This window comes from Phoxinus phoxinus (assembly GCF_949152265.1).
Source record: "Phoxinus phoxinus genome assembly, chromosome: 13".
In the NCBI taxonomy this organism is placed as follows: domain Eukaryota; kingdom Metazoa; phylum Chordata; class Actinopteri; order Cypriniformes; family Leuciscidae; genus Phoxinus; species Phoxinus phoxinus.
In genome coordinates this window covers 14,742,370-14,755,130 of record NC_136888.1, presented here as the reverse complement: position 1 = coordinate 14,755,130, position 12,761 = coordinate 14,742,370, and the positions used below count along the sequence as shown (strand labels likewise).

Genomic DNA, 12,761 nt, shown 5'->3' with positions numbered 1-12,761 from the left:
AATATTTCAGATGTTGTTACAGAGGAGGAAGAAGTTACTGAAATGGTTGAAGATATTGGAGATGTTACTGAGGTGGAACCTTCTGATGTGCCAGATGTCATCGATGAGGAAACAGCAACTGAAAAGATGAAAGATATCTCTGATTTCGCAGAGGATGAATCAACTGAAATGACCTTTAATGCTTTAGATGTGAAAGACCTTGACGATACCTCAGATGTTACAGATGTGAAAGACCTTGACCTTGACGATACCACAGATGTGAAAGACCTTGACCTTGACGATACCTCAGATGTTACAGATGTGAAAGACCTTGACCTTGACGATACCACAGATGTGAAAGATCTTGACGAGACCTCAGATGTTACAAATGTGAAAGACCTTGACCTTGACGATACCACAGATGTTACAGATGTGAAAGACCTTGACCTTGACGATACCACAGATGTGAAAGACCTTGACGAGACCTCAGATGTTACAGATGTGAAAGACCTTGACCTTGACGATACCACAGATGTGAAAGACCTTGACGAGACCTCAGATGTTGTTACAGAGGAGGAAGAAGTTACTGAAATGGTTGAAGATATTGGAGATGTTACAGAGGTGGAACCTTCTGATATCCTAGATGTCATAGATGAGGAAACAGCAACTGAAAAGGTTGAAGATATCTCTGATTTTGCAGAGGATGAATCAACTGAAATAACCTCTGATGCTACAAATGTGACAGAAGACATTGATGATTCCTCAGATAATGCAGTTACAAAGGAGAAAGAAACAACTAAAGAACCAGCAATCAAAACAGCAGAAGATTGTTCCGATGTTATAAACAAAATTGAATCAGATAATACAGATGACAAGCACGTTTATGATGTCCCCAGTGTTAAAGAAGAGTGTGAAGAATCTGAAATGGTTAAAGACACTTCTGATGTCATAGATGAGGAAGAAGAACCTGAAATAGTTGAAGAAATAATCATTATCACAGATGGAAAAGAAGAAGATCAGCCACCTGAATTGGCTGAAGCTACTCCAGATACCATAAGTTTGAAGGAAAAGGAGGAAACGGCAGAACTTGACGATCATGACAAAGTCAACAGTAAGGTTGGTTTAGAAGTGGAAGCCAAAGAGGAGGATGCTGAAAAGAGTACAAAGGACCTGGAGAATGAGGTAGATGAAGATGAGGTTGAGGTTTTAAAGGAGGAGATGGAAGAGTCTGATCAAACTATCACTGATGGTGAAGATGACCATGATGACGAAGAGGAGATTGTCCTTCTTACTGTCCAGCACAATGTCACTGACAGAGATGATGAAAATAACAATAACAACGACAGGAAGAGAGATGTCGTAAAAAGAGGCCTGAGCAGAAGAAAAAAATCGGAAAGTCATTCCATTGCAACAGACGACCAAGAAGCACACAAGGATCTTCATGAAGAGTCTGAGAAAGGTATCGAACAGTTTTTGTATAATTAACAAATAGGAAAAAGTGATAGTTGATAGGTGGCAACCAATATCTCAATAGATGACCTTAAAAATCACTTACCATGGGAAAATTAATCACTAAAATAAACAGGATGTTCATTATTATTATTTTGTTTGTTTAAAAATCATTGTTAGCTGGTTTAATCATTTTAAAAATAAAATATCCTAACTTATTTATAAATATGCTTTCCTATTCCTCTTATAACTGCACCCTAAAATAATGTATTAACTGCAGTTGTATAAATAACGTGATATTTAAAGGGATAGGCTAGTTCACCCAGAAATTAAAATTCTGTCATCATACAAATGATGCAAAAGCACCAAATTTACAATAGTTCTGGTCCAATATTTGGACTGGCCAAGCAGTGTTTAAATTATTGTTTGAATTCTATGGTTCACATAATTGAAACTAAACTATTTTTGTTGGCCATACAAATTACAGGTTTGCATAATGCATCTAAAAATATAAATGACTGTACTCTATATTAACTTATTTTTTTCTTGAACACAACAGTTGGAAAGTATATGTCTGTATTTTGCAGTGCAATAGCACTCTCTCGACTTTGATATTGCATATATTCTGAAAAACACTGTGTTATCTCTAGTATCTTACAATTTTGACTGAGAAGAACACCAAATTGATGGATGAAGATGAAATTGCATTCACTGTTGCTTTTAATTCACCTCTGTTTCTGGAAAGACTTAAAAGAGGAGCAAAGCTGCTGGAGGATTCACCAACAGGCTCCATTGTTGTACATGGTAGATGTATAGATAGATAGATAGATAGATGTATAGATAGATAGATAGATAGATAGATAGATAGATAGATAGATAGATAGATAGATAGATAGATAGATAGATAGATAGATAGATAGATAGATAGATGGATAGATAGATAGATAGATAGATAGATAGATAGATAGATAGATAGATAGATAGATAGATAGATAGATAGATAGATAGATAGATGTATAGATAGATAGATAGATGTATAGATAGATAGATAGATAGATAGATGTATAGATAGATAGATAGATAGATAGATAGATAGATGTATAGATAGATAGATAGATAGATAGATAGATAGATAGATAGATAGATAGATAGATAGATAGATCAAATTATTAGGAAAAATGAAAACCATACAAAAAAATGTGCACTGATTTGTAAAGAATTACAGTCTTGTTTATTAAGTATTGTGTAGAACATATTTTTGTATTAAAGTAGATTAAAGCACAAAAATGCAACTATAACAAAAAAAACTGCATATAATTAATGCAAAGCCATTTATTTTGCTTACCTAATGGTTATATTAAGAGAATTAATGATTTAACTCATCCATTATACATTATTCATTTCATTTAGCCATCTAACGCAATAACATGGCTGACAACCACTTTGCTGCTGACAAGTACTATTAATGTTGACACACTTACAGTGCACTAATTCATGCACTAATTCTCATTGTTCATTAATCATATGAATGTAAAAAACATGTAACTCTCATTTAACATTTACTCGTAATTTCAGTTCTTGAACAAGTGAAAGAAGCCAAAGAGAAAAAAGCTAGAGAGGAGATATACAAAATCATTCAAGGTGAATGGTTTGTTGTTTTCTTTAGTGCTTGCACACCATCAAATAAAGTGCTTGTGCAGAATGAAAACTGCAAATTATGAGAGAAATATGACGCATGATCTTTTCTCTTTAATTCCAGATTTGAGGGAAAAGAAGGGTGAAGGTGAAGAGGAAGAGATAACACTACAACAAATAAACAGAACAGTAGAAAATGTCAGGAAAAAAGAAAAAGAACATGACAAAAAGGAGATAGAAAAGATTAAAAGAAAACAAAAATCCAAAGTGGACAAGACTCAAGAACCAACAGGTAAGACTGATAAGACATATTTAACTTATCCATTTCACTTCTCATGTAAAAAGCTCAACATCCACATCTAGATTGTACACAAAGTCTAGATTCTGCTATGATCAAGGTGTACTCCAATAGAGTTGCTATCTTTTTTTTATAGATTAAATGTTAAACCCTGCACCTGTTCAAAAGATGATGTACTATGTATATTATGTGTTCTAGAAAAGGACATCAAGAAAAAACTTGACAAAAAGGTCAAGGTGACTAAAGTGGATGAGGAACCCCTTCTAAAAAAGAAAAAATCGGGTACATAAATTTACTAACACCAGTAGAATAGATAAACAAAGGTCTCTTTCTTCATTACATTGTCTGAGGGTTAATGTAACGTTGAAAATAAAAAAAAACTATATATTGCAGCTATAGCCCATTAGGATATTGCCAATATTTGATCCTTTTTTTATAATTAGAGGATGTATTGCTGCAGTAGTTTTTATATGGAGTGTCATGATCATTTAATGTCACATTTAAGGCCAATTCACACTGCACAGACAAACGCTGACACGGACAATCAGCAAATTACAGTTTGTCACTTCTCAGAAGTTCCAAGACCCAACAAACGCTGATTCAACATGTTCAATCGGCCGACCAACGGCAACAGACGGCGATAGGGGTAAACACACTGGTCCGAAAAAAAAAACCCAACGAAGTGTCTGTTGCCGTTGGTTAGCATCTGTTGGTTTAGTGTGAATTTTTGAAAAATTTACAAAATGTAATATTACAAAATTCTACGTAATGTGTACAATTTCATCTGCACAGGGCCTGAGAAAAAGGTTAAACCAGCTAAGAAAGGTATCCAAAGCATTCTGTGATTATTTTCAACACAACACAATCAATCCGCTGTTTCTCTCATACCCTAAAATGTTGTTTTTCAGATGATGTTACTAAGAAGATGGCCAAAGCCAAAGGTAAAAAAGATTCAAAGCATCAGTTATAGTATTTCCATAGCAGGTACTAACAGACAGTAACCAGGGGGTGACCTGAAGGCTCAGTTCTAGTGGTTGAGAGATCTTTGCAGTTCTGGGATGTGTTTTATGTGTATGTCTATAACAGTCAGTTCATCCACAACTGCATTAATATCTATTGTATCATAGATGTTGAGATTGCTAAGGACAAAACCAAAGCAGTCCCTGTAAAGAAAGGTGTGTACATGTAACTTGTGTGGTAAGTGATTTTCTGTTTGGTTGAATTTAAATTAACAGGAAATAAATGTAAATGTTTATTTACAGAAGCTGAAGTGGCCAAAAAAGAGACCAAACCAGCACCATCTAAGAAAGGTATTGTGTTGTATGCTTTACTAAACACACATAAAGCAATTTCATAATTGAAGTACATTATGCACAGCACACTACCATTGTACAGTTTGGGTTCAGTAAGTTTAAAAAAAGAAATAAATTAATACTTTTATTCAGCAGGGACACATTAAATTGATCAAAAGTAACTAAATAATTTTACCCAAAATTCTATTTTCAAATTATTTCTGTTCTTTTGAACTTTCTATTCATCTGAGAATCCTGATTAAATGTATCTTAGTTCCTGTCTATATATATATAATATTGTCTAATACAACTCCATATACAGTCGTGCGTAAAAGAAAGGACACCCTTTTGAATTCTATGGTTTTATGTATCAGGACATCAGATAAAAAATCATCTGGTTTTTAGCAGGTCTTAAAATTAGGTAAATACAACCTCAGATGGACAACAGCACATGACATGTTACACCATGTCATGGTTTATTTAACAAAAACTTGGCCAAAATGGAGAAGCCATGGGTGACAAACTAAGTACACCCTCCTTACTGCTTCCATAGGAATAAAGAGGGTAAGTAGCAATCAGGCGCTGCTAATCAAATGTCTTTGATTAATTGATCATCAGCTAGCGTGACCAACTCTAAAAGCAGAGGTTTTGGCAGTTGGCTGATCTGGAGCATTCAGATGTGTGTTAACACAATGCCAAGGAGGAAAGACATCAGAAATTATCTTAGAGAAGCAAATGTTGCTGCCATCAATCTGAGAAGGGTTATAAGGCCATTTCTAGATATCCATCATTCTAGAGTAGGGAAGATTATTCACAAGTGGAAAACATTGAAGACAGTTGCCAGTCTTCCCAGGAGTGGACGTCCCAGCAAATTCACGCCAAGGTCAGACCGTGCAATGGTTAGAGAAACTGCAAAAAACCCAAGAGCTACATCTCAGACAGATGTCAGTTAACATGTTAGATGTTGAAGTTCATGGCAGTACATTTAGAAAAGATGGGACAAGTATTGCATGTTTGGAAAGGGTTGCCAGGAAAACGCTGCTTCTCTCTAAAAAGAACATGGCAGCACTGCTTAGGTTTGCAAAGTTGCATCTGAACAAACCTAAAGACTTCTGGAACAATGTCGTTTGGACAGACGAGATCAAAAAGTGGAGATGTTTGGTCATAATGCACATTGCCAAGTTAGGCGACAAACTAAACACAGTATATCAGCACAAACACCTCATACCAACTGTCCATCACGCTGATGGAGGGGTGATGATTTGGGCTTGTTTTGCAGTCACAGGGCCTGGATACCTTACAGTCATTGGGTCGACATGAACTCCTGTATACCAAAGTATTCTGAAGTAAAATGTGAGGCCATCTGTCCTAGAGCTACAGCTTGGCCGAAATTGGGTCATGCAACAGGACAATGATCCTAAGAACACCAGCAAATCTACAGCAGAATGGAACTGAACAAGAAAATAATCAAGGTGTTGCACTGGCCCAGTCAAAGTCCAGACCTCAACCCGACTGAAATGTTGTGGCGGGACCTTTGACGGGAGCTGTGCATAAACAAATGCCCGCAAACCTCTATGTCACTTAATTGCATTTTTAAAAAATCTTTTATCTCCATTTCAGAGGTTGTTGTTGTTTCCAAAGAAAAGGATGAAGCAGCCCCTGTAAAGAAAAGTATGATTCACATCCATATTCTAGTTTTCATATTTGCTATAATTTAAGTCCTCTTAATTGTTCTGCACTCATTTGCAGAGACTAAAGTCACAAAAGAAAAGGCCAAAACTTCTCATTCAAAGAAAGGTACCACAATGCACATCTAATGTCTATTGTATGAAAACAGCTATTACAATTTTATATACTTTCTTTTGTTCAGAAGTAACAATGCTGCAGTGATGTCAGTGTTCAGTTTAGAAAACTGACTGTTTTTTTTTTGCTGTAAGCTTAATAACGTAATTATTTGACACTTTTGTTTTTGTCTTTTGAAGAGGATGAAGTTGTGAAGGAGAAACCTAAACCACATCCTGGAAAGAAAGGTATTTTCCAGTCTGAAGTATTCACGTCTTTTAGATTATAGTGATAAACTATTACAAATGGACTTCATGGAATCATTAACCCAGAATGAGTTTTTTGGTATTCATTTATGATTCTTTTATGGTATTTTTTTTTTCAATATGTCAGAAAGATTAGCTTTGGCATTCTGCATTTTGTGTTTCAACAAATAAAGAAAATAATATAGGACTGTATGATGATTAAATGTTCATTTTTAGGGGAACTATTGCTTTAAGCAACCACTGTTATAGTTCTGTGTATTGATGGTATGTTGATGATTGCTTGCTCTGACATCAGTATAAAATTGTACTTTTTCTTAAAAATAAAACAAAACCGAAAGATATCAAGGAAAAGGCAAAAGCAGCTCCTAAAGAAAAAGGTAGCCCTGTAAAAATCAAACAGTTTATCATTTATAGTTAAAAATATGTTTTTGAATTAGAGATAACATATTTTGTCTGTTTAGTTGCTGAGGCTGTCAAGGAAAAAGCTAAGCCAGTAAAGAAAGGTAGTTTTTTGTATGCGTATGTATTTATATGTTACCATAATGTTTTGCTTAAATTAACAGTTTGTTTCAAATGCTTCCCAGAACCTAAGGTTACTAAAGGAAAGGTCCAGCCTGCACCTTCAAAGAAAGGTACCAGGCTTGCATGTTCTTTTGTAAACCTATTTTTGGCTGAAATGTGTCCTTTAAGGGTTAGAAATCCTTTTCTGTATAACTTTGGGGTTGTTGAGCACGCTGTAACTTTCCTCACCTTACCTATGCTTATACAATTTTAAAATTCATACGGGCTACATGGATGATACAAGCCAAAAAAAGTAAATTTCTCTGGTAATACAATTGAAGATTCATTGAGACATATTGTCGTCTTATTTCATATTACAGCTAAAGTTCCTAAGGAAAAAGCTAAACCTGTGAAGAAAGGTCTGTTTCTAATTCAACTTTTTTTCTGTTTCTCATTGAGTATTTTCTTGAGATCAGTTTTATTGTATGATATAACATATGTCATGCATTACTGCAACCTGAATTTGCAAAAACAAAACTGTTAATGCAAAAAGTGTGGTTATTTTTATTAAGCTTTGAAAAATGATTGACAAATATGCATTGAAAGTACATACATTTTTCACTTCTTTCATAAGCTGAAATCATTTTTTTTATTCGCTTCTAGAAGCTGACGTTGCTGTAGAAAAAGTAAAATCAGCTCCCAAAAAGAAAGGTATGACATTCCACAGACAATAGATGTCATTCAAAACTAAATGCAGTGTTTTTAATGTGGTATAAACGGCTGATGTTGATGAAATTACAGAGCCAGAGGTTTCCAAAGAGAAGGCCAAACCAGAGCCCTCGAAGAAAGGTAAAAAGCCAATTCTTTTGAGAAGTGTTTTTCTATCCCTCTCATTTATACATCACACACCTCTTACTTTCTTCACACTGTAGAGCCTGAGCTTCCAAAACCAGAACCGTCAAAGAAAGGTACCGGTAGTGCTTTTGCAATGTGCTGTAAAATTGCAGCAATTGTCATTTTTGTTTTTTATTTAGTTTCATATTTATTTCATTCAGATACTGCAGAAGTGAAAGAAAAAGCACTACCAGCTCAAGTTAAAAAAGGTAACCTGACTAACATTTGATTTTGAAGAGAATAAGAACTAAGAACTTAATCTATTGATAACCTTCAGAAGCTGAAGAAGAGAAAGAAAAACATGTCCCTATGAAAAAAGGTATGATTCCTGCTATTAAATATCTTATATTAATACAATTTTTTTTCAGAGACACATGTGCGTGTCTATGGTATTATCTGTCGTTTTAAATTGTTCTTACAGCCCTGCTCTTACGTATATTGATTCACACAAATATCATGTCTTTTGTTGAAATGTCTACATCTATTTAAAAATGATGGATTCACAAAGATTGAAAAGCATTGTTTCTGAGTGCATGTTGACGTGAAAAATAGTTTAAACTTTCAGTGTCAAAAGTAAAGAGACCATTGTTTACAGTTACTGTGTTAGGGTTTTTCAGAAAAGTGTATTTTTTATTTTTATGATTTTTTTTATTGTAATATTTTCTGGTGTTTCCTACAGGTGCTGAAAAAGTTGAAGACAAAGCACCAGAAAAGAAAGGTGCTTGATTTTAGATAACTGTGGCTTAAACCTGTGGTCTAATGAATTCAAGTTTCAGAGGAACAGTACACATCAGCAAGTTTAAATGCTTTTCTCTTTCTTTATTTGAATAACTCAGAGACAAAAGCTCCCAAAGACAAAACTAAACCGGCCCTTTTGAAGAAAGGTATGATGCATTTACAGTAACACAGCATTTCATTTAAAATTCTTTTTTTTGTGATATTAACTGAGCCTGCGGACTAATTTTCAGAGTCTGTTGTGTCTAAGGAGAAAGAAAAAACACCAACTGCCAAGAAAGGTAATACGGAAAAATGCTTGATTGATTTTTTTTTTTTTTATCTCATATATTGTATATAACATTTATATTTATTAAATATACACCTGCATCTTGTTCAGAAGAGAAGCCAACAACCATTCCTGTGAAAAAATAACTTTTGTAATTTTCCTTTCTTAAGTTTAAGGATGCTTAACCCTTAGTTTTCCTTGAATTGTAGAGCCTGCAGTTGCAGATGAGAAAGTCAAACCTGTACCTTCAAAGAAAGGTAAAAACACTTAAATATCCTGAAGATAGGACATCAATATCTATCAAACAGTTAGGTTTTTTAATATTACTTTACTTTCTAAGACATGCAATTATGATAATTTCAGATACTGAAGCTACTAAGGAGAAAATGAAATCAGCCCCAGTTAAGAAAGGTGCAGTTTGATTTTGTTAAAATTGTACATGCATATTATAAATTGGTTGTCACATCAGAAAAAAATATTGAATTTTGCACAGAGGTTGAAGCTGTTGAAGAGAAGGTAAAACCAACACCTGCTAAAAAAGGTACAGTACTCTGTATTTAAGAACCAATATTTTTTCCAGTAACACTTTTCATAAAGCTTTAATGCATTATAATAGTTTTAATGCATTCATTATTCCTTGTAATGTACATTGTAATGCATTGTATGATGATGATGATGATTAATAATTGTAACCACAGTTATAATACTTATATTAAACCTTTAGAAAGTATAATACATTCAAACACATGGCAAACAAACAATTTCAGATGTAACAAGGAATCTGCAAATATTATAATGCATTATACATAAAGGCGTTAAGTAAAGTTTTACCTTTTTTCCTTCCTAAAATGTGAGATACGATTTGGAAGGAAATAATTTCTGATACATTTTCCAATCTCAACTGATACACCTTTAGAGGATGAAGTTACCAAGGAGCCAGCTAAACTTGTGACTTTTGAGAAATATAGGCTTGTCGTTCAACAAGATATTATTTTCTTTTTTTTTTCTTTAATAAGTTAATTAGTAAGATGCAACAGCCAGTGAAGTTTTATTTGTTGGATTTACTTTATCTTTTATCTCGTTCAGAAGATGAAGTTGTCAAAGAGAAGGAAAAAGCAGCTCCTGTAAAGAAAGGTACCACACTGTGTCCAGTTTAAACATGGCCCTTACTATGTTTTCCACATATCAGACTGCGTTTTAAATAAATAAATTCTCTCCTTGATATGTTTAGAGGCTGAAGATATTAAAAAGGCAAAACCAGCTCCAAAGAAAGGTACATTGCTTAAGTAGTTGATATTCCTTAAAAGTATAATATATATATAATATATGGAGGGTATTATATGGAGGGTAATAGTAAAAAAATTCTGATAGTGTAATCAATTTCATAACATTGATTTTCTGAAATATTATCCTGTAAATCCTAATCCATTATGATGAAGGTTCTGAGAAGAAAACGTTCTGAATATTTTATATTACTTAAGCATGAGCATAAATATTTTACCATGCTATTTGACTTGATTTTCAGAGTCGGAAATTATTAAAGAGAAGAAGAAACCTCAGAAGAAAGGTAATTAAATGCAAATGTGAAAACAACTCTTGTGTTCATGTTATTTTTGATGTTACATTATTTTACATTTTTAGAAGCTGTAAAAGAAAGACCCAAACCTGCTTCTGTAAAGAAAGGTATTTATACTAGATAACAAGTGTTTGTTTCTGGCTAGTCACAAGTTAAAACTTTATCTGTTGATATCAAGAGAAAGAAGTGGTCTTTAATTATTAGTTTTATCTGAATATGAACACTTATTGTACATGAAACAACACACTGAATATGCTGTTGATTTTTCCATACATTCACAGAATCAAAAATTCCAAAAGAGAAAGCAAAACCTGAACCTTCCAAAAAAGGTTAATTGTCTGCGTAGTTTTTTGAAGTGTTTTGTTTTAAGTGTAGTTTTTTTTTTTTATATTCTAAATAATATATTCCTTATAATATATATTTCAGAGGCAGAAGTTGCCAAGGACAAACGTAAACCTGTCACTGTGAAGAAAGGTATGAATGAGTCTTTCATTACATTATAATTGCTATACAAGATTAAAAGACAACAGATGTTAAACGAAACCTGGCAATCTTTTTTAGAATTTTTTTTTAAATAATAATTTTTACAATGTAAAATAACAGTAACAATTAGATATTCAAGCAAATATAATCTTATGATATTATATCTCGACGTTTTGCAGAACCTGCTGTTGCAGTTGAAAAGGCAAAAGCAAAACCTGCACCAAAGAAAGGTAGAAATATTCTCTGTGAAAGGGTCTTAAGACATATTTTAAGGCTACTGCAAAGTTGTAACAATTTATTTCTAAGCACAGTTTCCGAGCCTGACGCTGCTATAAAGACATCTATGTATTTGCTCAACTGTTTGACAGGATTAAAACTGAAATATAATTGTTTTTTAGAGACTGAAATTACCAAAAAGAAAGCTAAACCAGAACCTCCAAAGAAAGGTATTACATTAGTATGCAGTATATGCTGTTACATTTTGCAAAGATTTAAAAATAAATGCTAGACAACACTCATGCATGTCATATTCCAAGATTTTTGTTTAATAAATCCCATATTTACCAGAACATAAGATAACAAAAGAAAAACCCAAGCCAACAAAGCAAGTTACACACATTTATTTGTTAGAATAATAACGTATTACAGTAAACTATTACAATTTTAGGTGCTGTTTAAGGCAAGCAAATGTATTCTACCCAGTTTAAAGATAATGCTAATATATTGTGCTCTCTTGATGTTTTCATCATCACATTGTAGCGGATAAAGTCACCAAGGAGAAAGCTAAACCAGTCCCTGAGAAAAAAGGTTTGATTTACAGCATTAGCAATCAATAATGCTACAGTAAACCATTTACAGTATTAAAAATATTTCTCATCATTGCCATTTCAGAGTCTAAAGTCATCAAGGAGAAAGCTAAACCAGTTCCTGTAAAGAAAGGTATGTGTATTAATCAACATTTCCCCATGCAAAATGCTAAAAGAAGAATATATATCCCCTTCACTTTTATATTATCATCATCATTGCAGAGGCAGAAGTCATCAAAGAGGTTAAACCAGTCCCTGAGAAGAAAGGTTTCATTATTTTTATCATTATTTTAGCTTGATGTGTGCTTTCATGTTGTGTTAAATATCAATTTAAAAATTAGCCTAGGACATTGAAACACAATGCTAAAGCATCATTGCCATTGCAGAGGCTGAAGTCATTAAGGAGAAAACATCTCCTGTAAAGAAAGGTATGGATGACAATAAAATCACCCTGCGTATGCTGTCGCTTTCCGCTGTATAATAATCCTTCAATTAAAACTATTTTATAGAGACTGAAGTTACTAAAGAAAAGGCACCTGAACCAAAACCCAAAAGAGGTGAGTTCTTAAATATTTAAAATCATTTACTAAACACTTTACATATTTTATCAACTGTTAGTTTAATTATTCCACAGGGAGAGACTTTATACTTCTATTTCAGAAGTTAAAGCTGTATTGAAGTTGAATTGCTTGACATTATTGAAAGTGAAATATCTGTCTGTTTTGTAGAGCCTGATGTTTTCCAAGAGAAACCAGCCCCTCCAAAGAAAGGTAGTGAGATACAGTATTTTCTTTATC

The 12,761-nt window shown here is 33.4% G+C and overlaps 1 protein-coding gene and 1 long non-coding RNA gene across 51 annotated transcripts in view; one reads left to right on the top strand and one right to left on the bottom strand.

Annotated features, from left to right (window-relative positions):
• LOC307008820 (uncharacterized protein) overlaps positions 1-12,761 on the top strand; it is a 48,086-nt gene that overhangs the window by 7,540 nt on the left and 27,785 nt on the right. For 38 of the 50 annotated variants that reach the window (XM_079632024.1, XM_079631998.1, XM_079632016.1 and 35 more), the window contains exons 13-51: positions 3,004-3,069; positions 3,188-3,355; positions 3,560-3,643; positions 4,154-4,186; positions 4,270-4,302; positions 4,489-4,536; positions 4,624-4,671; positions 6,274-6,324; positions 6,403-6,450; positions 6,636-6,683; positions 7,040-7,078; positions 7,163-7,204; positions 7,286-7,333; positions 7,583-7,621; positions 7,866-7,913; positions 8,004-8,051; positions 8,135-8,170; positions 8,258-8,305; positions 8,374-8,415; positions 8,776-8,814; positions 8,933-8,980; positions 9,065-9,112; positions 9,309-9,356; positions 9,463-9,510; positions 9,593-9,640; positions 10,186-10,233; positions 10,331-10,372; positions 10,625-10,666; positions 10,741-10,782; positions 10,957-11,004; positions 11,102-11,149; positions 11,338-11,388; positions 11,557-11,604; positions 11,918-11,965; positions 12,050-12,097; positions 12,187-12,231; positions 12,351-12,392; positions 12,474-12,521; positions 12,693-12,734. In XM_079632024.1, the coding sequence (XP_079488150.1) occupies positions 3,004-3,069; positions 3,188-3,355; positions 3,560-3,643; positions 4,154-4,186; positions 4,270-4,302; positions 4,489-4,536; positions 4,624-4,671; positions 6,274-6,324; positions 6,403-6,450; positions 6,636-6,683; positions 7,040-7,078; positions 7,163-7,204; positions 7,286-7,333; positions 7,583-7,621; positions 7,866-7,913; positions 8,004-8,051; positions 8,135-8,170; positions 8,258-8,305; positions 8,374-8,415; positions 8,776-8,814; positions 8,933-8,980; positions 9,065-9,112; positions 9,309-9,356; positions 9,463-9,510; positions 9,593-9,640; positions 10,186-10,233; positions 10,331-10,372; positions 10,625-10,666; positions 10,741-10,782; positions 10,957-11,004; positions 11,102-11,149; positions 11,338-11,388; positions 11,557-11,604; positions 11,918-11,965; positions 12,050-12,097; positions 12,187-12,231; positions 12,351-12,392; positions 12,474-12,521; positions 12,693-12,734 (1,938 nt within the window). The remainder of the gene's footprint in view (positions 1-3,003; positions 3,070-3,187; positions 3,356-3,559; positions 3,644-4,153; positions 4,187-4,269; positions 4,303-4,488; positions 4,537-4,623; positions 4,672-6,273; positions 6,325-6,402; positions 6,451-6,635; positions 6,684-7,039; positions 7,079-7,162; positions 7,205-7,285; positions 7,334-7,582; positions 7,622-7,865; positions 7,914-8,003; positions 8,052-8,134; positions 8,171-8,257; positions 8,306-8,373; positions 8,416-8,775; positions 8,815-8,932; positions 8,981-9,064; positions 9,113-9,308; positions 9,357-9,462; positions 9,511-9,592; positions 9,641-10,185; positions 10,234-10,330; positions 10,373-10,624; positions 10,667-10,740; positions 10,783-10,956; positions 11,005-11,101; positions 11,150-11,337; positions 11,389-11,556; positions 11,605-11,917; positions 11,966-12,049; positions 12,098-12,186; positions 12,232-12,350; positions 12,393-12,473; positions 12,522-12,692; positions 12,735-12,761) is intronic. The other 12 variants (XM_079632013.1, XM_079631996.1, XM_079632040.1 and 9 more) reach the window with 11 other exon arrangements.
• Positions 200-526, bottom strand: LOC307008821. Its single transcript, XR_013799908.1, has 3 exons — positions 433-526; positions 327-384; positions 200-284 (listed from the first exon to the last, which is right to left on the bottom strand). It is a non-coding gene; the product is annotated as an uncharacterized lncRNA (long non-coding RNA).